This window comes from Theobroma umbraticum, unplaced genomic scaffold, assembly GCF_002168275.2.
Source record: "Theobroma umbraticum cultivar Fairchild unplaced genomic scaffold, ASM216827v3 scaffold_56.0, whole genome shotgun sequence".
Classification (NCBI taxonomy): domain Eukaryota; kingdom Viridiplantae; phylum Streptophyta; class Magnoliopsida; order Malvales; family Malvaceae; genus Theobroma; species Theobroma umbraticum.
The window spans coordinates 9,488,060-9,513,185 of NW_018397256.1; the positions used below are offsets into that span (position 1 = coordinate 9,488,060).

The 25,126-nt window shown below is 36.1% G+C and overlaps 5 protein-coding genes and 1 long non-coding RNA gene across 13 annotated transcripts; 3 read left to right on the forward strand and 3 right to left on the reverse strand.

Annotated features, from left to right (window-relative positions):
- Positions 1-778: 778 nt before the first annotated feature.
- LOC110410937 (profilin-4) lies at positions 779-1,948 on the reverse strand. Its single transcript, XM_021420886.2, has 3 exons — positions 1,705-1,948; positions 1,423-1,560; positions 779-1,267 (listed from the first exon to the last, which is right to left on the reverse strand). The coding sequence occupies exons 1-3, from the start codon at positions 1,831-1,833 to the stop codon at positions 1,133-1,135; spliced, it is 402 nt and encodes a 133-aa protein (XP_021276561.1). The 5' UTR covers positions 1,834-1,948; the 3' UTR covers positions 779-1,132.
- Positions 1,949-2,462: 514 nt separating this feature from the next.
- Positions 2,463-5,910, reverse strand: DER1 (DERLIN-1). Its single transcript, XM_021420851.2, has 7 exons — positions 5,741-5,910; positions 4,666-4,801; positions 4,123-4,196; positions 3,885-3,978; positions 3,419-3,547; positions 3,144-3,304; positions 2,463-2,906 (listed from the first exon to the last, which is right to left on the reverse strand). Exons 1-7 carry the CDS (start codon positions 5,755-5,757, stop codon positions 2,789-2,791), a joined length of 729 nt encoding a protein of 242 aa, XP_021276526.1. The 5' UTR covers positions 5,758-5,910; the 3' UTR covers positions 2,463-2,788.
- Positions 5,911-10,414: 4,504 nt separating this feature from the next.
- On the forward strand, positions 10,415-13,677 carry LOC110411523 (DUF1005 family protein (DUF1005)). The gene is made up of 2 exons (XM_021421718.2): positions 10,415-11,373; positions 12,511-13,677. Exons 1-2 carry the CDS (start codon positions 10,784-10,786, stop codon positions 13,169-13,171), a joined length of 1,251 nt encoding a protein of 416 aa, XP_021277393.1. The 5' UTR covers positions 10,415-10,783; the 3' UTR covers positions 13,172-13,677.
- A 2,523-nt stretch (positions 13,678-16,200) lies between these two features.
- LOC149527538 (uncharacterized) lies at positions 16,201-20,291 on the forward strand. 6 transcript variants are annotated; one of them, XR_016350837.1, is made up of 8 exons: positions 16,201-16,474; positions 16,587-16,697; positions 16,795-17,111; positions 17,255-17,320; positions 17,458-17,716; positions 17,794-18,255; positions 18,438-18,534; positions 18,897-20,291. It is a non-coding gene; the product is annotated as an uncharacterized LOC149527538 (long non-coding RNA). The 6 variants fall into 6 exon arrangements; XR_016350833.1 differs by having other exon boundaries at positions 17,794-18,534; XR_016350834.1 differs by lacking the exon at positions 18,897-20,291 and having other exon boundaries at positions 16,202-16,474; positions 18,438-18,593.
- A 6-nt stretch (positions 20,292-20,297) lies between these two features.
- On the forward strand, positions 20,298-22,579 carry LOC110411151 (HAD superfamily, subfamily IIIB acid phosphatase). Its single transcript, XM_021421184.2, has 3 exons — positions 20,298-20,797; positions 21,990-22,199; positions 22,329-22,579. Exons 1-3 carry the CDS (start codon positions 20,409-20,411, stop codon positions 22,504-22,506), a joined length of 777 nt encoding a protein of 258 aa, XP_021276859.1. The 5' UTR covers positions 20,298-20,408; the 3' UTR covers positions 22,507-22,579.
- Positions 20,806-24,765, reverse strand: LOC110411148 (leucine-rich repeat extensin-like protein 2). Of its 3 annotated transcripts, XR_002444733.2 has the most exons (3): positions 23,399-24,765; positions 22,999-23,228; positions 20,806-21,338 (listed from the first exon to the last, which is right to left on the reverse strand). XR_002444733.2 is itself a non-coding variant. In XM_021421182.2 (2 exons), the coding sequence occupies exon 1, from the start codon at positions 24,653-24,655 to the stop codon at positions 23,417-23,419; it is 1,239 nt and encodes a 412-aa protein (XP_021276857.1). In that variant the 5' UTR covers positions 24,656-24,765; the 3' UTR covers positions 20,806-21,338; positions 23,399-23,416. The 3 variants fall into 3 exon arrangements, 2 of the variants coding, with proteins under 2 accessions (XP_021276857.1, XP_021276856.1); XM_021421182.2 differs by lacking the exon at positions 22,999-23,228; XM_021421181.2 differs by lacking the exon at positions 20,806-21,338 and having other exon boundaries at positions 22,759-23,228.
- Positions 24,766-25,126: the final 361 nt, after the last annotated feature.

The window sequence follows — 25,126 nt, forward strand, 5'->3', positions numbered from 1 at the left end:
GGAGGAAATCAAGCTTATTTGAGCTGAAATTGTTCCCCATTAAAGTCGAGACTAACATATGAAGATGACGTGTGTATTAGATATGTGAGCTACAGATTCAGATTTGTATCAAAATTTGCACCGACAAAAGCTAGCCATCTGAATAAAAGCAAAACATTGAGAATCAATCTCTCACACTTTCCTCGAAGCAAATCAATCTCAACTTTCTTGTTTGGGACTACCTTTTTTCCCCATCTTACCTAGAATCAGCACAGATTTCCTCACCCATCACTGTCCCAAGGATAGATCTGGTACGTCCGATAGATCATTGTTGACGGGATATCCGCATTCCACACCCAAATGCATGGGCCTCACAGTGCAATTCCGAATGCTTCCGGGTCCACCAGTTACTACAGGTCACTTTATTCCCCCACCGCTTCTCAAATTTTTTTTGCAAATTTAAATTTCTAAAAGTTAGAAATTTAAATTGGGACCAAACACAGATTTATACAAGGCATCTGGGCCAGGGAGAGGGATGTGAGAAATCAGCCCATGCAGGAAGCTGGAAGGAGATTGTGATTTTTAGGCAACTGATAAGAACAAGGGCCTCCACACTTGTTCCAGGTTTCTTTTAGTATTACGTTTTGGAAATAATTTTCCCAGTTCTCCCCAGATATAGTGTTGTTAGTTGAAGGTGTGTTGGCCTTTCACATAATCTTCTGAAGGGATTAAAATTCAAGATATGGAAATAACAAAATCACAGGATAAAGATTGCAGTGAGGAAAGCAAGTGGCGATCAGGACCTTCAAATTTGTTTCTCTCAATCTTCTCATTCACAAAAACACCAAATTGGCACGCTGTATTCAAACCAAAACATGGAAAAAATAAAAAACAAAAAAAAGGAAGAAGAAAACGACGATGGCATCAAACTGTGCCCAACAAAAAATAGATACCGGAACCACTGATGGGGATTACAAAGAGAACCAAAAAAACAAAGAAAATGCAGATATCATAAAGGTTAAGGAAGCAAGTCGATGAACCAAATGCCAAACAGCAAGCCATCTTAACAACCATAGTTTTCAATGGAAGTAGATGCAAACTTAGAACTCAAAACTTCAAAATGAAAAAGGCATTTAGTATTTGGAAGCTAGGTCTACAGGCCTTGATCAGCAAGATAATCACCCAACCTCTCAACAACCATGTTGCATTGTCCAGGAGTCACTGGTTCTTCATAGAGGCCAAAGACGAGAGCTTGTCCAGTCTTCTTAACAGTGATCCCTCCTGATCCCTGCCATGTCAACAGTACATACAGTTTCCGTATTAAATACACACTTGGTTAGGCTGTGCGCAAGTGGTTTGATCACAAATACTACTATATATTTTGAGTCGTAATGGTAATACTTTCTTTTGTAAATTTCAATTTGTGTACATTAAAAGCATCACCTTTTTGCCTCGAATGACAGCCCCAGGCTCACCCTGGATGACCATATATTTTGTGCCACCAAGGTGTAAGCCTGTAGGGGCAAGGTGGCCTGGTTCATCAAAATCTTTCATGATGTCAGTGATCTCATTAGGCTTGAACTGCGTACAAAACAACAAAGGAATTATATCAGATACCGAACTTATAACCAATTAGCGATCGGATCAATGCAACAGTATCAACTGAATCAGATCAGATCAAATATATATAAAGGAATTAGAAAAACAATAGTAGTAAATTACTACCTGAGGGAAGGTAGAGCTCTGAGCCCAGACACTACCATCATGGCCAATGATAGCAGCGGCAGTCAGGTGCTGGCCTTGGCCATCGATGTCACACATCAAGTGCTCATCTACGTAAGTTTGCCACGACATTGTTCTGGGTTACAGTATTTTTCTTTCTTGATATAAGTTGCTTTTCTTTACTACTAAGAAATGTTGTGTTGGGAGCTATGGGGGGGGTGGGGGAGTTTGGCAATGGTGAAGTGAAAGTTGAAGGGGAGGGACGATATTTAAGGAAGCGAGGAATAAGGTGGGGAAGGCTTTGAAAAAGCCGACTTGATGATTTCTCGGCCGTCCGTTTTGCTCCTTTTCATTACTGCCAGTCATGTCCGCCATTATTTTAGCACCCATGGCCATGACCCCTCCCTCCCAGCCCTTTCTTTCTTTCTTTATTTTTTTCCCTTTTTCTGTCTCTCTTTTCACGTGTCTTATTGCCCACATTCTTTTCTTCGATTTTTGCGTCTATTGAATTGCGCTTTGCACATTGTAAATTTGTAACGCTTATACTCTCTATTCTATTCTCTCTGTTATTACTTCCTATACTTCATTTTTGTTTTTCAATAACCATTAAAAATTTTACTTGTGTGACCAACAAGATAGACGATTATAGTTTTATTTGAAACAATTATATCTGAACTGATGTTTAGTTTTACAATTAACTTCATTTTTTCATTATAATACAATATGCAATGCTATCAATTTGAGTCCATGTAAAACTCTAGTTCAGATATTAACCACCTACTTATATTATACCAATGGTTTGTTTCAGAAATTTCCTCTCTGCACAATCTCTTCACAAAGTCAATTCCCTTAAGGAAATACATTAATAATGGAAAGTGAATTAAATGCTTAAAGAAAAAGGAATCACAACTTGGATAGTTAGGACCCCTTGAAAAATCACTTGTTATAAGCTGTCATTTAACACTTTGCTTCTCTGTCAGCGCTGAAAGAGAGAAAAACAATGGCGAGGTTGTCCATAGTGGGGACTTTAGATGATAATAGGTGAATCTTCCTGGTCTAGCTAAGGAGATATCAGAGAGTATAGCAATCATCCATTAAGTCGATTTGATCTTCCACTGAAAGCCACACCTGTGGATCTATCAGGCTGTGCACGACTGCTTGGCTGGGTTGGAGCTCCTATTCTCCACCTTGAAACCAGTTTGTGTCTATGTAACAGTAGTAGTCAAAGAAAATACAACATCAAGAAGCAAAGGTAAATACAAAAGAAATTGATGTTCTTATGAGATATATCTATAATCTATCAATAGCAGAATAACTGACAAATGACATAAGGAGTTGATAATTCATGTTGCGTTTCAGGAAACAGGGAAAAACAAAAAAAAGAAACCGTTAAACTACTAAACATGCTCTTCACATCAAGTAACCAAACAATGTAAGGATACACCCACATAGGAGTCTTCAGGATGACCTTTCCAGTTGCAAGAGGATGCAACACTGTCAAGAAGTAATATAGATGCCCAGCTATGATTCCTAGCAGATCTGGGATGGGAGATGAACCAAAAATAGCATCCAAAGCCAGCATTGCCCATGGTAGATAGAATGCCTGAAGCAATAAATATGGAAATAGTATGCATAGGAACTTAAAGTCTCAGACCCAGAAAGCTTGCAGATATATAGAATCCCAATTAAAATGTGCCAAAGTTACAATTAAGCTTACCTTAAGTCTCACAAGGCCATATATGTTGATTTGGGCATTTGGAAATTCTCTACTCCAGACATAAAGAAGCATAAACACGAGAGATACCCCTAAGAAACCGGACCGGAATATTGGGATTGCTGACAAAACCTAAAACCACAACAGAAGATAATGGAAGGGAAAAAACGTAGATGAAAAAAGAATTTATTTTAGCATACACATTCAGTAATGTAGCATATATTGTACATCAGTATTTACACAGAGAGGTGATCATTTACTAAACCAGACACCATTTGCGCCACCTGCTTTAAAAAGTGATTTTTAGCAAAGATACAAGGACAGTGAAGGTATTTCATTTTGCCCTTAGTTCTTAGAGCAACTCATGACTTCCCTACCATATGATGGTTTGCCCTCATCTCCACTAGAAATAATCAATTTAAGCCACCAAATTACAAAGTTGAATAAGAAGGAACATGGTCTCACTCACCAGTAATGACAATGCACCAAATATCATCATCCACAGGAAATCAGCTGTCCGCCTCTCAAATGGTCCCTTCTCTAGTTGAACTCCATATCTTGCTCTGCACAATCATAAAAGGTTGAGAAAAAGGGATTAGTGCTTGAAGCCCAGAAGTGTCAATGTTGCAGTTACCAAAGGACCATACCCTTCTCACACTAGAATAGATTATGGAAATGATTGTAAGTTTTCAGAAAGTGATACTTACATCATTAAAACGCGTATTCCAAAATTGATAGAGAAGTTCCCAAGGAAAAAGAAGTTTGTAACTAGCCTCCACACCTACAGACATATGTGATGCTATAAGAGAACTCTCTTGAGTAACTAACTTATATAAATAATCATGAATAAAAAGAGATTTCAAAATTTATACAGACAATCAACTTTCAAATTAAAGATCCTTTCATTGTTACAACTTTTTATCCTGGTTAATACAAAAATGCTATTTCCCATATAGAAGTCGGGAATAGAAACAATAAAATCCATTTAAATTTGTAAACAACTATTTATAATCCATTTAATATAAGAACCTTTTATTTTTCTTCTTTTTTTCCTTGGATAATAATAAAAATGCAATCACCTATAGGCTGCAGAATACATGCGATAAACAGCTGAACAACATTTCGTAATCCAGTTTGAGTAAAGTCATCTTCCATCAGAGAAAACATGTAATCAAACACTTTTTGCAAATTATTGGAATCTAGAAACTACAAATCTGTTCTTCACAATCAAGCTTATATAAATTTCTTACCTGAAAATGCTTGAACACATATTCATATATCAACGCAATGTGCATAATGTTATATAGTTTTAACTCAAAGGCTGCAGTGGCCAATAAGCATGCGGTCCCATAAGCTTTGCATATAGGTGGAAGAGAGTTATAAAATCTGAATCAAAGTAAGCAAACTAGTCAACAAAAGGAAAAGAAAAGCAAAGAAAGAAATAGATAATTAAATAATAATAATAACAAAAAAAACAGTACATTTGAAATAAGCAGACTATAACAACCCATCACAGGCAGTATTGCCACACAAATGAGAAAAACCAGTAGCCTCAACTATAATTCTGCTATAGATGGAGGTACTAATGCTCACTAACTTATGCGGCTGCTACTATCAAGCTGAAAAGGCATGGCAATTGAATACAACAAGTCCGTGGCCATCAGTTTGAAAAGGTCTTTAATGGTGGAGTACTCTAAAACTTTAACACGACAGCACGATAATGCTTTATCATGTGATAGTGCATTAGGAGATCCAACACCGTAACAGACTATCTTATATCAATAACCTAGTTTTCATTTTCTTTGTAAATGGATTGTTATTCTAAGAGTCACAATTAGCGGCAAGACAAGCTATCGTCAAACACAATTGGAATTCACATAGAAGGGCTTTGCCCCTCTGCCAACTTCATTTTGCCAAGATCAGACATAGCATTTTTATGAAACAGACAAATAAAACCACAACATAATGAAAGTTCCCAACGTTTTTCCAAAGCGCAATCTTGTACCCATCTTTTAGGACCAAAAGGAAAATTCCCTTTAACTGTGTGGAATAAAGAAAAACTTAAAACTTGAGATTTCGTTGCATCTTCAAGCAAGTTTTGTGTTGGATACATCTTATGGCTCTAAATTCTAAGTTTCTAACCACAACATATAAGTTTAACTGTGCAAAAGCTATACAGAATTACCCAAAAATACAAAACCATATAGCCAAGACAACAATTAACAAAATTCAGTGGAAATGGCAGAAAACACTGCCTAAAAACTATGAATCCAGAAAAAGGATCAAAAGAAACAAAAAAATCCAAGGAAGATGAATGGGTCTTACTCAGCAGGTGAAGACATTGCAATCCCAAAAGAAAACTTGTGAAATAAGAAAAAAGCAGCTCAAGATCCCTTTACTTATTTTTGTTTTCTGCTTCCAGAAACTACCGAAGAATTAGAAGGAGCTCGGCGTTTTTCCTAATTTGACCCAGAAAGTTCTGCTGGTTGTGTCAAACGTCTGCGAATGCTACCGTGTAATGCAGATTGGGCCGACGATAATCCAAGCTTGGCTACTGGGCTTCTCAAACTGACACAGGGATTGAAAACTTGGGTTCTGCTAAGCGAGCCGACAAAACAAGGCCCAACGGGAAAGGACTCTTTGACTACCACCAACCATCAAAAAAGAGAAGAGAATTGATGACTGAAGTGAAATAATTAAGTTTGACCTCGTTAAGCAAGTAATTGAAGCAATTATGATTTGAAATTCCGACAGTTTATTCATTTATAATCTTTTCCTAAAGTGACACAAGTCATTCAAACAGCTTTCTTTTTCACTTTTGTGCCCTACATGCTGGAATTCATGGTACCAAAACCAACCCACCCTTCTCTCTCTCCTCTCTTTAATTTTTCTGTTTTCTCTAATCTTTAATCAAAGAATGATACAATTTTTTAATACAAATTCAACAACGTCAAGTAAAAATATCGAACTTTAGGCGTATTGAAAATGTAGCAATCTTTGAACCAATATTGTCACAGAAGAAGTTTTTTATGTAATTGAAACACTTTCAAAGTGTACTGTTAATATTGTATAAGATAACACTAATCAATGATTTTTATTCACTCCAAGTAGCAGGACAGATGGTTAAGAGGCATGGACAGCGTGGTTAGGCAGTTCTTATAAGAGCTAATTATTGATCTTTGTTTAATATAAGCATGCAGCATATATAATTTTTGTTTGCCTTGTATAATAAAATCAGATACAACCCAAGATCATGATTTATGGTATAATTGACCGTGGTAGGTCCATGTAGAGATGGTGGTGGAGGGGACCTCTCTCTCTACTCAAAATCTGGTTTTGAGATACACCCATATGGCCGCTTGCCTGTCTGCCAACTCCATGTCTTCTAGATATCGAATTAATGCTGCCACTGGTTTGCCTCGATGGCTTTGCAATTTGCATGGATCGAATAGAATGTCCAAAACATAGACTGGTAGAGAGGCCCAGTGCTATCAAACAACTTTCGGTTCCTACGGCACGTGAGTAACACTTTCAGATTCTCTGTTTTCTCTCTCCAATCTCCCTATGAGGTCCGGCCAGGCCAGCTTGGTTGACAGAAAAGGAAAAAAAACATAATCAAAGGGGAGGAAAATACGAAGGGATTGTATTGTCCTGGTGCGAAGCTTGGTAACGTTAAAAAAACATTGATGTTACATCTAATGTTTGATATCTTCCTCAATACATATATATTTTAATGAGCAGACGACAATATTTTCACTCTGAAAGGATCTTTTGCTCTCGTTTTATAATGGGCGGCTAACAATGAAGAGTGACATGTATAGGCTTCAAGTCTGTAGGAATGAAGGTGGCCATGGCTGTGCATAGAGATGAATGGGGTTTGTAAATGGTACAATGGGTTTGAATCTTGTTCAATTTATCAAAGAATTTAGTCAGTTTTCCTACTTTATGGTAGTCAATTTTTATAATTTGACACTTTGATAAGATGGACTATATTCCTTAAACAGACTGAGAACAAATCATCAAGCATACTTGTGCACAATGATGATAACATGAAAAGGGTACTGATAGAAATTTCTATATATTAGAGATATAGTCGTATTTTTCTCTAAAAGAGGCAGCAGAAAGTAGTAGAAAAAACAGTGAAAGCAACCACATAGCTGGGCAACTGGGCCATAACATATAATCCTTCATTAATTCTCCTCCCCGTAAGTTATGAAAATATTGCCTAATGTTATCATGCCAGCAATATTCCACAAACTCCAATAGATATCCAATCTTATAGTGCCACGTCACTTTGCCACGCATGCATGACACCCTCGTGACGTGGCCATGTTCCAGCATGGCCCATTGAACAGTTGACGTGGCCCTCCTGGTTCTCTCGAGTCTCAAGCCCCTTTATCCAACCTGAAAAGCTCTCTTCAATGGAGGGTACCACGTCTTTGAAGATCCTCCTAATAGAATTCAACTTGCAGTGACACTTTTGCTTGGAGGGGTTGTTTTAGTTCTATTTTTTTTTAATAAATAACATTATTTTTTAAAAAACATTTCAAACTTAATTTTTAACTGTAATTTTTATTTCCACCTACCCTCTCCATATTAATTTGTGAAGGAAAGGTCTTGTGGTCTACAGGGGCTTGGCCAGCTCGCTTGACACTGAGGATGAACTGGAATAACGAGAAAGTCAATGGACCATGCATGAAGGATATTGGTAGCGTAGCAACGAAACAAAGATCATGCAGTGAATAGACTTCCAGAAAACAATGGGGATGCTACGCATACACGCTTGCCTCCCACGCTCCGGTCACCCGATAAATGCAAGGCCCCCACGCCCTTATGGAAGAATTAGCTGAGTCGCTCTCGGACTTAGGGAAGAAAAAATAAATAAATAAAGGGATAAGGTTTGAAAAAGAAGCAAAAAAGGACAGGTGAAATAATGAGAATTTTGACATGGTAACAATCATGTTGGGATTAGCAAAAGATTGGGCTCCATGAAAGGTGGGGATAAAGGGTAAAAGTGAAGGTTGCATCGATCCAAGACTTTGGGTCATTTTATCTTTTGGTCTTTTTAAGGTTAAAACTTCATTAAAAAAAGAGTACATTTCCACAAACAAAATCATTAAAAAAGTTCATACCCATAATAATATATAGCTTAGGCTATATATACAACTCTAGGTGGATTAAGCTCTCTCTCTCTCTCTCTCTCTCATCCTTCTTAATGCTGAAAAAAAAAGTTAATAATAGGTTATCAAGGAAAAGACTATTAATTTGTGTTCCTATTTATAATATTGACATAGTTTAACTACCAAACATATATTAATAAAATAAATAATGAAAATATTTTTTGAAGTGTCACATTCAATTAATTTTTTTCAAAATTGAATGGTGTCGTTTGGATTTGAATCAAAGACCTTCAATCTTTTGAAAATTCGCTTCATGTAATGCATAAAATTCATTCCATTAGTAACAGTATTAGTAAAACATTAGAAAATTTTGATTAGTGAAAAATTTTGACCAATATTATGAACATGTTGTGAATTAACTCACGCGTCACAAGGAGGTCAAAAAACTTTTTTTGAGTCCTTTTGCCTATGCATTAACCTTTCCTTAATTAACGTGAATTTGTTTTTCTTTTGTCTAGGTTTGGTGGATCAACAACTAGAAAAATTTAACAATATGACAACCCAAAAGCATATGAATCCAGTCTTTTGACTTATTTAAATATTTGCAATTTATTAGGTGTCTCTCCATTGCCATTAAAATGGTTTTCGTCATTTTTATTTATTACTTAGGAGTACGATTTTTAATACCTTATCCTTTAAATAACCAAAAGAAAAGAAAAGTGCAATAGGAAAAAGACAAAACAAAGTTGGAAACCTGACGTCTGGTGTCGGAGTTGCAGCTGTTGCGAAACCATAGCCTTTGTTACCCAACACTGAAGGAACAAAAAAGAAAAAGAAATTCTGTTAGCGCCGTCGAATTAGCCGTCCGAAAACGGCGAGTTTGGAAATCAGGAGGCGCCAGCGAATGCCACGTCAACGATCTTAATGGTGCTGATATTTAGGGAACTTGGAATAGAGGGAAAAATTCTCTCACCCAATCAAACTCCAGCTAGGCTTCCATTTTTGACAACGTGGTGACAGCCTTAACCCAGCTGTTAATGGCCCCACATTTGGGGCCATGCGTTTCCCGCCGAGACAAAACTCCCCCATTCTCTTTTCTCGTCAATTTATCATCACCTTTCCTCTTCTTTTTCCTTTTTTTAAATATATTACTTTTTTTTTATTTTGAAAAATACCTTTTGTTTTTTGATTGTCCCCAAATTTTATGTGATTAGCGAACTTGTGGATAATTAGTGTAGCAATTTATTTTCAAAATTGCTATAAAAATTTGTTCATTATTATGAATTATAATAACTCTAACACTTCTTCATTATATTATAATTTTTTTTTGTATATGAATTAAAGGGTTTCATAAGAGATGAATTTTCAAATGAAATTTATCTCTTATCAGCCAACCACTCAACAATAATTCTATAGAATGCATTCACTTGCAAAATATGTCCATACTATATCAATTATTCTAAATTTAAATATTTTTTCAGACTTTAATTCATTGTTTTTTTATAAAATAATTAAAATAGTGTAATATAAAATTTTATAATCAACAGTTTCGTCTAAACAAATTTACATCACAAATAAGCAATGAAAGGGGACACAATTAGAATAGCATTTGATTAGAAACATAAGGGAAATAATATTGAAATTTGAATCTTCTTGATAATCTATATTATTATGTGTAAATTGAACACAATTTGAAAATCAAATATATGGAAACATACAGCATTTGGAATTAAATATACAGCAACAATTACCAAATCAAGCTTCTTTTCTTCGGTTTATTACCAAATTTATTCTTTTTCTTTTGCCTATTACCAAATTAGGATTTGGAACTTATCATAGCCAACAATGATTATATAAACAGCAATTGACTTGATAAATCCTCAGGACAACAAGAACAGCAGTCAAGTTCCTCAAAACTCCTCGAGAAAATCAACCAAATTCCTTTTCCCATTCATTATCCCGCGAGATCAAAAACCAAAGCAGACCGACCCATAGGCCGAAACCCACCAAACTGCCAGTACGATAACAGAAGAAAGAAAAAAGAATGAAGTCCCTATAGAGCCAGGGAAAGTGAAACGTTAAACCAGGTTTGCTATTCGAGAGTATCTCCAGTTTTAAGTCCAACCGAAAAACGTAGATGTTTCCGAAGCTCTTCACTGTCTACGACGTTCATTTCGAGTTTCTTTCGTTCTTTTAAAAAAAACCGCCCCAAAGCCTCTCGAAACAGCGGCTACCGGCAAATTGTGTGATGGATCCGTGCCCATTTGTGCGTTTGATCGTCGAGTCTTTGGCTCTGAAACTCCCACAGGCCACCAAACCAGCCGGTTCCGGGGTTTACCCAACAACGACTCCGTGTTTTTGCAAGCTCAGGATAAAAAACTTCCCGTCTCAAACAGCTTTGTTACCTCTCAGCAACAGCTCCGGTGACTCACCGCCTGAGTCCTCCACATCTGCTGCTGGTTTCCACCTCGACGGTCTAACGCTCCGGCGTCTCTCTGGCAAGCCCTTGACGCTACGTATCGAAGTCTACACTGGGCGCATGGGCCGCACGTGTGGTGTCCGCTGTGGGAAGTTGGTGGGTCGGGTTCAGGTTAGTGTGGACTTGGGGGTGTCACAAACCAGGCCTTCGGTGTTCCAAAATGGGTGGATGAAACTCAGTAACGAGCCGGACAAGCCAACCGCTAAGCTTCACTTAACGGTCAGGGCTGAACCTGATCCCCGGTTCGTTTTCCAATTCGGTGGCGAACCAGAATGTAGCCCTGTCGTGTTTCAAATTCAAGGAAACATTAGACAACCCGTTTTCAGTTGCAAGTTTAGCGCCGATCGCTCAAGATCTCGGTAAGTTCCTTATGTCCTTTCGCACATTCAATGTTGTACATTTTAGTGAGTTATTGGAGGCTGTGCTAAAATGCGCGTCTAGTGGGGTCTTGGATTTGGGTCTCTGTAATTTTCCTTATGGGGAAATTGTAGTCTGTCCCATTAATTCCAGGAGTGTGAGTACTTTCCTGGATTTAGCCATGTGGTATTATGTCCTTTTTCCGTCAGCTGGTAATTGGAGTAGTAATTAACATAACATGCCCAAGATGCCCAACACCACTTGTTTATCACCTTATCTGTCTTTCCTGTTTTTTTTTTTTTGTTACTTTCCTGAAGGAGTTGAACTTGAAGATTGAGAGATCAATGGAACAAGTTTTTGCGTCTGTTGCCAACTTGATGATGGCATTGTCCATTTTTATAATACTGGCATTAATCGAAACTTCAATGTCTGGGATTTTATGAACAGAAAAAGATCCATAGATTGGTTGATCTACAGTGTCTAAACATGATAGTTGCTCAAGTACATACTTTTAATCAGAATCTGGTCAGGACTTCATTAGATATGGTAAAATCACAGCCTAAAGGAGCATGATTTCTTGTTATTGATGGAACCAGTTGGAGTTTTCCTGACCTTGCTTTAAAAATATTTGAAGTTCTTCATGATTTAATTATGATTAAGGGCTGAATATATACGTTTTATCTCTTCCCTCCTCTTCAACTATTATTCAGAGCACTGCTGTTAACTAATTTTTTCTTTGTCCCCAGCTTTTCTGGACAAATTTACAGGTTTTTAGCTCTAAGTTTAGTTATCAAAAGCCACAAGAAGAACCCTGCCTCCAGCAGCCTTGGCTGACCATGAACTCCAATTTCATTAGAAATATGATCTCTTCAAGAATAAAATCTCTTATTGCTGATACTTGGAAAATAAAATAATAGACTACACCTCTTAGTCGCATACTTAGTTTTGGTCAAACAGACAATTTCCTTTCGGACATCTCCCTAACTGTCAAACACAACCATGTGATTCCCCACCATGTGCATAAGCATTTGATGGCAGTTTTTTCGTTATTCCAATTTGATAGATTCATGCTAATTTAATTGATCTTCATTTTCAATGGTATTAATAGATTGTTTTTGCCTCCTTGTCATTGTGTGCAGATCACTCCCAACAGATTTTACCAACAAGAATAGAGGATGGATGAGAACATTGTCAGGAGAAAGGGAGAGGCAAGGAAGAGAGCGGAAGGGATGGATGATAATGATATATGATCTATCTGGCTCTCCTGTTGCAGCGGCCTCCATGATCACTCCATTTGTACCCTCCCCTGGCTCAGATCGTGTTTCTAGATCAAACCCTGGTGCATGGCTAATACTTCGACCTCATGGCTTCTCTGTCAGCAGCTGGAAACCATGGGGCCGTCTAGAGGCATGGCGAGAACGGGGTCCTATTGATGGCTTAGGCTACAAGTTTGAGCTTGTCACTGAGAATGGCCCAACAAATGGTATCCCCATTGCTGAATCTACAATGAGTGTCAAAAAGGGTGGCCAGTTTTGTATCGATAAGAGAGTATCAAGAGATTCTGCATTGAGTTCAAGGTCACCTGTTAAAGGATTTGTGATGGGTTCGACTGTTGAAGGTGAAGGAAAGGTTAGCAAGCCAGTGGTACAAGTAGGGATGCAGCATGTAACATGCATGGCTGATGCCGCACTGTTTATTGCACTTTCAGCTGCCGTTGATCTTAGCATGGATGCTTGCCGACTTTTCTCACGTAAACTCAGGAAGGAGCTTTGCCATGATGAACAGGATTCCTCTTCTTAAACCTTATTAAAACCCTAATTTACTGCTGCCGTGATAACCAGTTAGTTTCTAGCTTTTCTCCAGTAAGGCACTGATGGTTTGAGCAGAGAGCTGGACAAAATGCAATCTTTCTTCTCCTCATTTTTCCAACCCTTATTTAGTTTTTACCCCCCCACATCTTTCTCAAAAACTTTTCTGTTTGGAGGTGTGGCTGCTGATCTGGTTTTGGGAGGCTCTTTTCGGTTGACAACACCCTATTTATAATTCACAAAGTTTTTGATCGTTTCGATTCTGCTTTTAGTTTGCGTTTTGTCAACTCAATATACAGGGAACGTTTCTTTTGTTGTTGGGTTCATACCTTACAGACTGAAATTGTATAGACAAAAATTCAATTGTTTCATTGTTTGTTCATAGTTACTTTTTCATTAATTTTTGAACTCTGTCAACAGTTTTATCTTCATAACTATTGAATTCGCTTGGCTGATTCAAGTTTCAATCTATTTAATCCTGGCAATTTTAAGCCTCTACCATTATTCTATTTTTTATCAGATAATTTGCTAAGTTTGCCCACCAAATTCCTGTTCTGGCACTCAGGTTAGATTTAATCGGATGACCAACTAAATTAGATGAGCTAAGTGACAACGTTCAACAGCTATCTTCCTTTCAACATATGTCCTCCTCCATCAAAATCTAAATAACATGGACTTCCTCTATATATCCACACTCCCATCGCTGTCCTGGTGTTTGACAAGCTCCAACCCGCTGCTAATCGGCAAGTTTCCAACAAACATCGAAGCTGTATCATGGCAATCCATCAACTATTAGGTCCTTCAGTTGCTTGAATCTCACGTCACCGTTCAAGCCGGGATGGGCCGATGGCTACAGGGAGCTGTTATGGTGCCTGATTTGTTTAGCCGGTTTGGGCATTTTCTTTTAAAAAAACCTGAATGGGCCTGTGCCTGTCCATTTTTTGTTGTTTATGGGGACAGGAGAAAAGTCCTGTCAAACAGGCCAATCCTTGCATTAATGATGGATACATTTCTCAAACTCAGATCTATAGTAGTTTTTTTTGTCAAAATATTCATCAAATTTTTATATTTTATTTAATTTAATTTTTATATTTAAAATTAAAATAATTTAATTTTTTAATTATAAAAATTATTTTAATTTAATCAAATGGCATCTAATTTTACTATTATAAAGATGATATCACCATTCATGTGGTATATTTTGATGATATAGCACCCACATGATGACGTGAGATGTCATGTGGCACCAACTTGATGAAGTGGTAGTACTACGTGACTTTAATATGATGACGTGACAATGTTGACATGTCAACATATCAATTCCATGTGGTAAATAAAAAAATTTCTAATTTTTTTTTGAGTTATGTCATATGAATTAAATTGAACAAAAATATATAGTATAGAGATTAAATTGAACAAACTTGAGATGTTGAGGGACTAAATTGAAAAAAAATTAAAAAATAAAAATCTTTAAGTAGATGGTAAATATACTTATTAATAAGCTAAATATTTAAGTGTAAAAGATTTATAGTTTTAAAAAATATAGATAAATATTTTCATACTTAATTATTTGATTGTAGAATATATACATTAATTTATCGTTTTATAAAAAAATTCAAAAAAATTCATACTTAAAGTGAAATTTAGATAAATAACCTGCATTATGTTAAATGAAAGAATGGAAATATGAAGTTAGCGATGATTATAAAAATAATTCTTTATTTTAACTTGCTTAATTTGAGTATGACAAACTTCTTATTATAACTATAGAATTTGAGTTACTCTATCCCTTGAAATTTTTATTTATTTTTTGTGTTTGTTTTGTTTAATATTTCAAGTTATCTTCCTTAGGTTGAAATTTCTTTGATTAAATACTACATTTATGGTTGATAGAATTAATATATTTGTAAATATTTATACAATTGTATTTTGTATTTATAAATTTTTTTGTAGATCCAAATTAATAATGTAAATTTAAATTTAACAAAATTTGATTGTGATATTTGAACTTAAATAAAATTGTTTTATAAGAGATATTGAGTAAATTTAAATAAAAGATAAATGTGTAAGGGTTAAGTAATTCCAAAATAATGGATATTTGTAAATTGTACAGTTGTAACTAAATCAACTTATTTTATTTATTTTAATTCAAGTCAAGTAAAAACTAAGTCAAATAAATTTTAAATTTTTATATTATTATAAATAGAAAAAACTTATTTAGTCTTTTTATATTATTTTATTCAAATATAATTTAAGTTATTCATTTAAATTTGACTTTATCTATGAAATTTTTTTCAAATTTTTTTATGAAAAGAGAATTCAAATCTAATTTTTGGTAAAAAAGATAAAATAATATATATTTTAAAATCAAATAATCAAGTATGAAAATATTTATATATACTTTCTAACATCATAAATCTTTTGCACTTAAATATTTAGTTTATTAATAAGTATATCCACCATCTATTTAAATATTTATATTTTTTAAATATTTTTTCAATTTAATCTCTTAATATCTGAATTTTGTTTCATTTTGTTATTGTATTTTATATTTTTATTTAATTTAATTTATATGACTTGGCATAAAAAATTTTTTTGAAATTTTTTTATTTATTACGTGATTCTAACATGTCAATTTGTCAGTACCATATTAGCATTTTAAGGCCATGTGATATGCTATGTCATCAAATTGGTATAATGTGATATGCTACGTGATCGTGTGAGTGTTATGTCATCAAAATATGTCATGTCAGCATGATATTAATCTTTTTAATAATAAAATTAAATATTATTTGTGAAAGAGATTAAATTAAAATAATTTTTAAAATTAAATTATTTTAATTTTAAATATATAGAGTAAATTGAACAAAACGTATTAGTAAAAAACTTGATGGGTATTTTAACGGTTATTTTTCTAGTAAAATTGTTTATTTAATTATTCTTGAGGCATTTGCACTACTGTCATTATTATTATAATGAATCCTATGTACGTACATGTCTTTTTATCGTTTGACACTTGTTTTGATCTTTTGCAATTTTTATAGGGGTATTTTGGACTTTTCACATATTTTCTTCTATTCTCTTCTCCTTCCCCCTCTGCCGCGTTTTTGCTGCTATTCGGCCACTTGTTCTTATCAATGGAAAATTCTCAACAATCTCATACTTTCCTGGTCGAAGACCGCCGAGCCGATGCCCTCGGCAACCTCAAATCCCTACCCGACGAACTCATCTGCACCATCTTAGATTACGTCACTCCTCGAGACATAGCTCGTCTCGCTTGCGTCAGCAGTTTTTGGTTTTTTACTCTCTTTTTACTCTTTACTTTTCCAATTCCGATTTTGTCAATGTAGAATATTCTCTCTTTTGTTCAAATTTTCTGAATTCCTTTTTTGGTTTGAATTTGTTAGTGTTATGTATATATTCTGCAACGAAGAGCCGCTTTGGATGAGTCTTTGCCTCAAGAAGGTCAACCGTCCACTTCAATACAAAGGCTCCTGGAAAAAGACAGTATTGCATTTGTAAGCTCCATTTAACTGAAAATAGTTTTCTTAATTTTTTGTTTGTTTTCAATTTAGCAATTATCTTCTATCTGTGTTTTTGTTGGTAATGATGCAGAGAGAATTTGCCGAATGAATTTAAAGAATATTGCAGAAAACCATTCCAGTTTGGGTATTCCGTTTGTGATCAAGGGCCTTTTCGGGTTTTTGGGTTTTATATGGAGTGCTTATTCGGGTTTTACTATGATCGGAGGGTTATCTTCGGTTGTGCCGCCTATGTTCTTGCTAAAAAAATTTGTGCAACTCGGATATTGAATCAAAACACGGGGGTTTCATCGCAACCTATTCTGTTTTAGCATGGACGATGCATTGAGAAATGTTTATTCGGAGATGCAAGTGGCATGACTGAGATGCTTTGATGCAGGCAATGTTATGGTTGTTTTTGCTTAATGTTTTTTTGCTGATTATTTTTTTTTTATATTTCCTATCATTCAATTTTTTATATAAGTTGAACATTTTAATGATGATAAATGTGTTGGATTGACTTTTAACAGTTGCAACTACTGTTACGTTTGTAGAGTTGTCATGGACTGTACGCGAAGTTGTGAAGGCAGGTTTATTTCATTTAATTGGCATTTGTGAAGGTAAGTTTAATTCACTTGGAATCAGCCAGCTTATGATTATTGCTTTTTAGGGTTTCCTTGCGATTTGGATGTTATACAATGTCATTGCTTATGAGTGTAAAGGCCCTTTTCTTTTTTTTTCTTTTTTGAATTCCTAGGCAGATGGGTGGAAGAGCAGTTGGATTTTATCAATTGAAAAGGGAAGTGATGGAAAAGTCTTCAACTTTAATTTAGTACTTCAATTATTTGTTTATGTGATTATTACTTATTAGTTGATTGAATTTTGAAGATTTAGGTTAGTTAACGTTAAAGATTGATTAATTTTGGTTGGAAAATATTTCGCAGATAAAGTTGTCAAGAAATCGGAAAGAGATTGGTATAAAGCAAATGTGCCACGACATTGCCACTCAAATTCGGGTATATCCTTCGTTTTTTTGTTTATTAAATATTATTTAGTGATGTGCATATAGGTTTTTGATTTGGTTTTGAATCAGTTTGGTAGGTAGAATTCTGCAATGCAGCTAGGTGGATGATGTCAACTTTTCATCTGATTTAGGTTGAAGGATGGGACCAAATTTTTGTACAAAGCTTTTCGAGGTTGGGTGAAAAATTAGTTTGACCAAATTGTTCAGTCTGAGGATTTTCATTTAAAAGTATCAGTTACAACACCATGGATGAGGTCAAAGTATTTGTCATCATCTGATGATATGCTTATAAAACTTTGGGACTAGGAGAAGGTTTGGTGTGTACTTTTTCTCTATACTTCTTACTTCATTTAGTGTAATCATGCTACATTTGCATTGGCTCTGTTTGAAATTTCTACATTTGGAACCTTGGCTCTCTGACCCAAATTTTACTTTGAAATTTCTATCAAAATAATCGATGCTGCTATTGTCGAAGAAGAGGATGATATTGAAACACAAGTATGTTTCCTGCTTCAGGAAAGGTGCATTAATGTAATTCTAATTCCCTCACCTATTCTTTTGGACTCATATTCGATGGGCTAACCTACTGGTATGAGCCTTGCTGGAGAGGAGTTAAGAAAGAATTAATGATCCTGCAATATAGTTGTATAGGACTGTCGTATGTTATAATAATGGTTCTAACTATCCTGCTTCTTTCTTCCCATTGGCATCAGGTACATGATAACAAAAGAGGAACTGAAAACAAAATTTAAGGAGTGGATTTGTGACAAATCTGATGTTTAGAACTCCAGTAATCATGAAGAAGACAAGGTTTGAATATTTATGATATTGTCTATTCATTAAGTAATTTATTGTTATTTTTTTCGGTTTTCCTATCTTGTCACCCTTCTTTATTTCAGTGGAATTAGATTAAATGAATGGGAAAAAGGTGGTCTTCTTAATGCAGATCTTAGTTTAGCAGTAGCTTTCTTACACATTTGGTGGCTTAGTGTTTGAAGGATGATTGGAGTTCAAAAACTCTATTGAGGATATATTAAGTTTAGATCTTAGCATTTTAGTGTTTGAAGGATGATTGGAGTTCAAAAACTCTATCGAGGATATATTAAGTTTAGATCTTAGCATTTTATGATAATGAAAACAAAGGGGTAACAGTTTGTTGGATGCTATATCAGATCTTTGCTCAAGGAACATAAGCAAAAAGAGAAAGAATAAGGCAGGTCTGTAAAGCAGGCAGTTAGTTCCTTACTGCAAGCTAAAAGAAGTTGAAGGAACTCTTTAATAATTCTCTCTACTACTTTTTATGTAGGCTGTAGGCTGCTAAGATTTTTACAGTAATTTGAAAATACCTAAACTTCATATTGAATAGGGTCTATAGGGAAACCATGTACCTCTTGAACTCGAATCATGTAGCTTTTGAACTCTCATGCCTTGCTAGTGTATGGACAATACCTTTGTCCTGTTTTTCAAACATCATGCTCATTGATGTATATAAATCATTTTTTTACATTTTGTAACAAATGTTATTTGTTGATACGTGGAATATTTAATCGCTAGGATTGTTGTATTTTTGTTAACAATATTCTGTTTATTGATGAATGTAGAATAATTTTTGTACATATTATGATAGTTTTTGTGCATTTATTGACAAATTGTACTAATGTTAAATATTAATCAGTAAAATTATATCAATAACAACATTCACAATTTTTATCATTGATTCAAAATTTTCAACCTCAATTGTTTATAAAATTTTGTAAACCCACGGCGTAGCGTGCGGATTTCTCTAGTTATAAACAAAAATGAAGCACCAAACCAAACTGCCATTTGGCTTCGAAGTGATGAAACATAAAGAGTACAAAAGACGACTTGTAAGCTGTAGCTGTCAAAGGCAAATGAGGATTGCAAACAGCTAACATGCTATGTTTACAAATAAAATTAAAGAAGTACCGATTTTTTAATATTTAATTAATTAAACATTTTAAAAATAAAAATAAAACAAAATAATCATCATCAAACAAATAAGAAATAGAAATATGTTTAAACATTAGTAGTTTAATATATAAACAGTGTATAGTTTTTATATATTGTTAGATTATCAAATTTTGAACGAAATAAAAGTTGATATTAAAACTTAATGTATATTTTTATCTCATTAAACAAGTGTTAGAATTTGATGACTTGTTAATGAGTCAAAGATTAGATTTACATTGTTAACAAATTAAATTTTCATTCATGTTTTTATCTATATTTAAATCCGAAACTTATTTCTCTAACATAACATGATATCCCACTTCCCTGGTTTTTGAGCTGCTTGATTGATATTACGCTATATACTACTAGTGTTATAAATAGAATTGTTATTGCTATGCATCAAATGTGTTCAAGTTTGTTTGACTAATTATGCTTATAAATAAAAAAAACACATGGTTAATATTGAAGGAGCTTTTAAATATATATATATAAAGAAGGAATAAAACGAGAAATGAATGGTTAAAAATGGAGTGCTGCCAAACGGCGTCGTTAGCATCGACATTTTTTTCGTTAACAATACTGATGAAGTTTAAAGCAACCAGGCAATTTTCTCTCTTTTACCAGCCACTCCACGGGCGAGAGGGAGGGAGAGAGGCAAAACCCAGGAAAAAAAAAAAAAATAGCTCTCCACCAAATATATAAGCCATCTTCCGATGGCTTCTCATCCTCTCAGCCTCTCATTCCTCCTCCTCTCCGTTCTCATCTCCTCCGTCTCCTCATCTTCTCAACCCATCATCCAGCTGCCGACAACAACCGACCGGAAATCCAACATTGACGACGACCTTTACTGTGCCAGCTGGCATTTAGCCGTCGAGACCAACAACGCCGGAAGCTGGAAACAAATCCCCACCCGTTGCGAGTCCTTCGTCCAAGACTACATGACTGGTCCACGCTACATGTCGGATTCCGAGATCGTCGCTAACTACTCCCTCGCTTACGCCTTCTCCGTCGAGATCGGACGCAACGGGAAGGACGCCTGGGTCTTCGATATCGATGAGACTTTGTTGACGAATTTACCCTACTACCAGGCCCATGGATTCGGGTAATTACGTGAACTCTGTTATTTTTAGCTTTAATCAAATAGATTGGATGGATGTGCTTTGTCTTTGCTCAAGATATGATGAAGGTAGTTATTTGTGTAATGTTATTTGTGTCGGGGAAGGTTAGGTTAGGCTTGTGCGTCCACCATAATAAGGAAACCAATAGAAGAAATGCACGTGGAAGTGATAATGTTAAATAATGATGGAGTCTTATTGGATGCGTGCGAGCCCACTGCACTTGATCTGCTCTCTGTGTTTTTTTCTGCAAGATGCACTGGATGCGAGTCATGTGCTCATTAAAATATTAACAATATACTGCTAAGTAATTAGTACAATATACTTGATGTTACCCTATGAGCTCACATGGATACTTATAGACTTTGGCAATTGGAATCCAGTGCGGGACTCCTCATGCAAAATTCTTCTTCTTTGATCAGGAAGGTAAGTGGAAGATGATTCAGGCGTATTATAGTACTAAACTCTCGTCTTGATAACGGTTGCTTAGCCCCTGGGCTTCCACAGCTTGGAGTTGAAGGGTCAAACCTATTGTTGTGTGTGAACTAAACCATCATTAGTACTATTTACCAAGAAAAAATAAAGCAAACCATCATTACAAAAATCTTAGGTAATGCTTAAACATTGAACCATCGTGAAAAAATGACAATCTGGGATCTACCTTAAAAAAATGAAAGGTCCAGGGGCAGTTTAAGTGGTAAAAAGTAGAAGTACTAGTTGAATTTTGCTACCTGGCATGGAGAGTTAAACTCAGTATGTAGAGCTTTTTATAGTTCATTCTGCGTCAAGCTACTTATCTACTGTTGGCAGTTATTAGGTTGGGTGGTTTTGAGCATGCTTTCATATGACTTGCTTGTGTTCTTCCATGGGAAGAAGAACGTGAATGTACTATCACACTAGTTTCGAGCTTTGTTTGCTTGCTGTTGGTCTTGGTATGGCTTTTATGATGGTCGGTATATGACAATGAAACTGTTTCTTCTTGGGGGAGCGAGAAGAGAAAAGGGCTTGGAGTTGTGAATGGCTTATACGGCCTGCGATTGTGCAAATTTTGAATAGGGGAAATCATGTTTATTGTGTATTCTAAAATAGAGGAATTGTTAAATCTGCTTACTTTGACTGAAATTTATATGCTTGTGTTCATTGATTGAAATTACTAAGGCTATCCTGTTATGGACGTAGATCAGAAACTTTTGATGAGAATTCCTGGGATGTGTGGGTGGACTTGGCCGAGGCGCCCGCTATACCAGCGAGTTTGAAATTGTACAATGAGCTTAAGCAGATGGGATTTAAAATATTTGTGCTTACTGGGCGGAGTGAGAATCAGAGGAATGCCACGGCCAAGAATCTTCTGTTTGCAGGGTACACCGACTTGGACAGGCTTATCTTGAGGTATATTCAGCTTTCAGGCGTTCCCTGTATTCCTGATTTGGTTTTTATGAAAACCTATGTAACTAGTTTTCAGATAAGATTACTTGTTAAACGTAAGAATGGCTGATGGAATTTTGGTTTATGGTACAGAGGACCTTCAGACGAGGGAACACTGGCAACTGTATATAAATCTGAGAAGAGATCAGATCTGGTAAATGAAGGTTACACCATTCATGGGAGCTCGGGAGATCAGTGGAGTGACTTGCTGGGTTTTGCAGTGGCAAAACGTTCATTTAAACTGCCAAATCCCATGTATTACGTTTCCTAAACAATATAAAGTAATTGTGTCATATGTTGTAATTCTTTACTTCCAGTTATGTGGACCTATTTGCTTCTGTAAATTTCATGGCTAGTTAATACTTGTTACGTAGGAGAATCTTGGGAGGGTTCTCACAAGTCTAAGCAGGCTTTGCTGATGCCTCACCTTACTGGGTTTGAATTGGAAAAAAACACTGGCAATCGGAGTTCTAGAGGTTGGTTCTCGGTACTGACAGTTACAAGAGGGATGCCCCTCTAATGGACCCAACTTAGATCTGCAAAATTGAGTGCCTATTCTAGGTTGGCTTCTGCGTTTATAGAGAGACTAGTAGCTAGCTGCTGCTGTCTTGTATTGTTTCGTAAAGTGTAAGTCCTTTCAAGTCATCATATGCTTTGTCAAGAAATCAAGAAGGAAAAATCGATAGCATGATGCCGTCAGCAATGTCATCAGAACTTCTTAATCAGGCCATGAAAGTAAAGTTAGAAAGAATTAATTACTCACCGTTGCCATGGATATTTTAGCATTCTAAAATGTCCTAGCAAGACTCCTAGGCCATCGGGCAGGGAATTTGGACCCTTGAGATTCCAAGGGCTGAGGAGCTTGGAGAAAGGAGCTAATTGCACAGAAATAACAATATGACGCTAAAGGATACAGACAGGACGACAACGCATCCTGTCTTTTTAATCGGATTTTCTTTTGGCTAGCCAAGATACGATAAGTAGTATTCCTACCTGAAAATTTTATTATACTCTTCATCAATCCCTTTCTCAAATACCTGGGCATTTCTTATCCATTTAAAAACAGAGTATTGTGAAAAAGATGTAACTGGATCCATGACGCAAAGAATTTGGAAGCTCTAAATCGTAAATTGCTATTAATGAATGGGGCAACCATCACCAACCTGTTATACAACGAGATATCATGGGGATGATGAGGTTAGATTAACCTCCAAGTTCCCAAGCAACCCCCCACAAACTAGAGGCTGTGCAGCAGGAATTCTCAGACAACTCAACCCGCCTCCAGGGATCACAGAGCACTCTGGTTGTGGTCTCTGCATGTTTCTCCCAGGAATGCAATTAAGTGAGAAGTCAAAACCCACATTCCTAAAGAACAACTTGGAACATTCCTGGCTAAACCCAGAGAAGAAATTGTATGCAACAGTCAAATTCATAAGTGTCCTTAGAGAACAAACCACGTCAGGCAGTTCCCCAGATAGCTTATTGTGTGCCAAATTGAGAACCTCGATGTCATTCAGGCAAGATATCGTGTCAGGCAAATGACCCATGAGTGAATTGTGGCTCACATCAAAAACTTGCATCTCCGAGAAGAGCCCAACTCCTTCTGGAATGCAACCCGTTAACTGGTTATTAAGAAGCAAAATCTCCTTCAATTTAGAACTCATGAAGCCAAAACTAGCTGGGATGTTTCCACTGAATTTGTTATTAGCCAAATTTATCACCGAAGCTGGAGAATTAGCCAGATTTTGCGGAAGTTCTCCCTCAAACTGGTTGTTATTAAGGAAGATTGCATCAAGTCTCTTGCTGAATAGATCTTCAGGGACGGGTCCTGAGAAGCTGTTGAACCTTAGGTCCAAATAAACGAGATTTGGAATGTATAGAGTAACTATAGGGAAAGGACCTGAGAAATGGTTGTTACTAAGGTCTAACTCTTGAAGTGATAAAAGGTCTTTGAAAGTGTCGGGAACTGCTCCAGAAAACCTGTTGCTGTTGAGGTGGAGGATTGAAACATCTGTAAGGGCAGAGAGTTCCCTGACTAGAGTTCCCTGCAGATTTGCATGGTTGAGATCTATGCCTGCAACAAATTGTCCAGAAGCTGAATCCATTGCGCCTTGAGGATCTGCACAAAAGATCCCTTTATAAGAACACACATCTAAGCCAACCCAAGTCTTCAAAATCCCCAATGGGTCATCCGTGATTGCAGATTTCCATGCTTGGAGGGCAGTGTAAGCAGTGCTGAGCTTGGACACTGAAGGCCCAGATGGAGTTGGGCTGTTGATTCCTCCACCAATCCAAACACCTCCACCACCAACGCCACCAGCATTTCCAATATTAATGCCAACACCACCACCCACAGTGATCGCCGCTTCTGTTGAAATTGTCTGCCAGAGGATAAAAGCCAGGAGCCAGCTCTTCCCCATCTTTCTATGTTGAAGACACCAAGATGCTTACTATGATGGATTAGTTTGCTTGTAAGGTTGTGCAAATGAGGCTGCTGCATTGATGAGACGACATGGTGGGGTTGATTGCCCTTCAATGCTTTCTTACTTTTATTTTTATTGTCCTTTTTTATGTATGGTTACAGTTTTGGGCTTTTATTATTGTACGAGCAAACTTTTTCTGTGTAAATATTGACTTGAGACAGATGCTGCAAAAAGGGTGGCTATGGGTTGTGGCTGAGCTTATGCTGAGTTGCTTAGCAACAACCAAAAGTTCGGAATAATTAACCCTGTCAAATATATTAACGCATGGCTATGGTTCTTAAATAAGAAACTACTATGAAGCTCAGGAAAAGCTTGACCTGGGTCCCTAAACGAATTCATTAGAAAGACATGTATTATATATAATAACCCAAAAAGTGATTCATTTCAAAAGAGCGTACTAGCATGAGT

Bases quoted from the DNA above. Each gene is read 5' to 3' on its own strand.
- LOC110410937 (XM_021420886.2), bottom strand. From the start codon at position 1,833: ATGTCGTGGCAAACTTACGTAGATGAGCACTTGATGTGTGACATCGAT. The intron at 1,561-1,704 runs GTAGTAATTTAC...TTTTGTACGCAG, and splicing joins AGAGCTCTACCTTCCCTCAG to TTCAAGCCTAATGAGATCAC. The intron at 1,268-1,422 runs GTGATGCTTTTA...TTGACATGGCAG, and splicing joins CTGTCATTCGAGGCAAAAAG to GGATCAGGAGGGATCACTGT.
- DER1 (XM_021420851.2), bottom strand. The intron at 3,548-3,884 runs GTGAGTGAGACC...TTGTGGTTTTAG, and splicing joins TTGGTGCATTGTCATTACTG to GTTTTGTCAGCAATCCCAAT. The intron at 3,305-3,418 runs GTAAGCTTAATT...TTATTGCTTCAG, and splicing joins ATGGCCTTGTGAGACTTAAG to GCATTCTATCTACCATGGGC.
- LOC110411523 (XM_021421718.2), top strand. From the start codon at position 10,784: ATGGATCCGTGCCCATTTGTGCGTTTGATCGTCGAGTCTTTGGCTCTG. The intron at 11,374-12,510 runs GTAAGTTCCTTA...CATTGTGTGCAG, and splicing joins GCCGATCGCTCAAGATCTCG to ATCACTCCCAACAGATTTTA.
- LOC110411151 (XM_021421184.2), top strand. From the start codon at position 20,409: ATGGCTTCTCATCCTCTCAGCCTCTCATTCCTCCTCCTCTCCGTTCTC. The intron at 20,798-21,989 runs GTAATTACGTGA...TTATGGACGTAG, and splicing joins TACCAGGCCCATGGATTCGG to ATCAGAAACTTTTGATGAGA. The intron at 22,200-22,328 runs GTATATTCAGCT...TTTATGGTACAG, and splicing joins TTGGACAGGCTTATCTTGAG to AGGACCTTCAGACGAGGGAA.
- LOC110411148 (XM_021421182.2), bottom strand. From the start codon at position 24,655: ATGGGGAAGAGCTGGCTCCTGGCTTTTATCCTCTGGCAGACAATTTCA.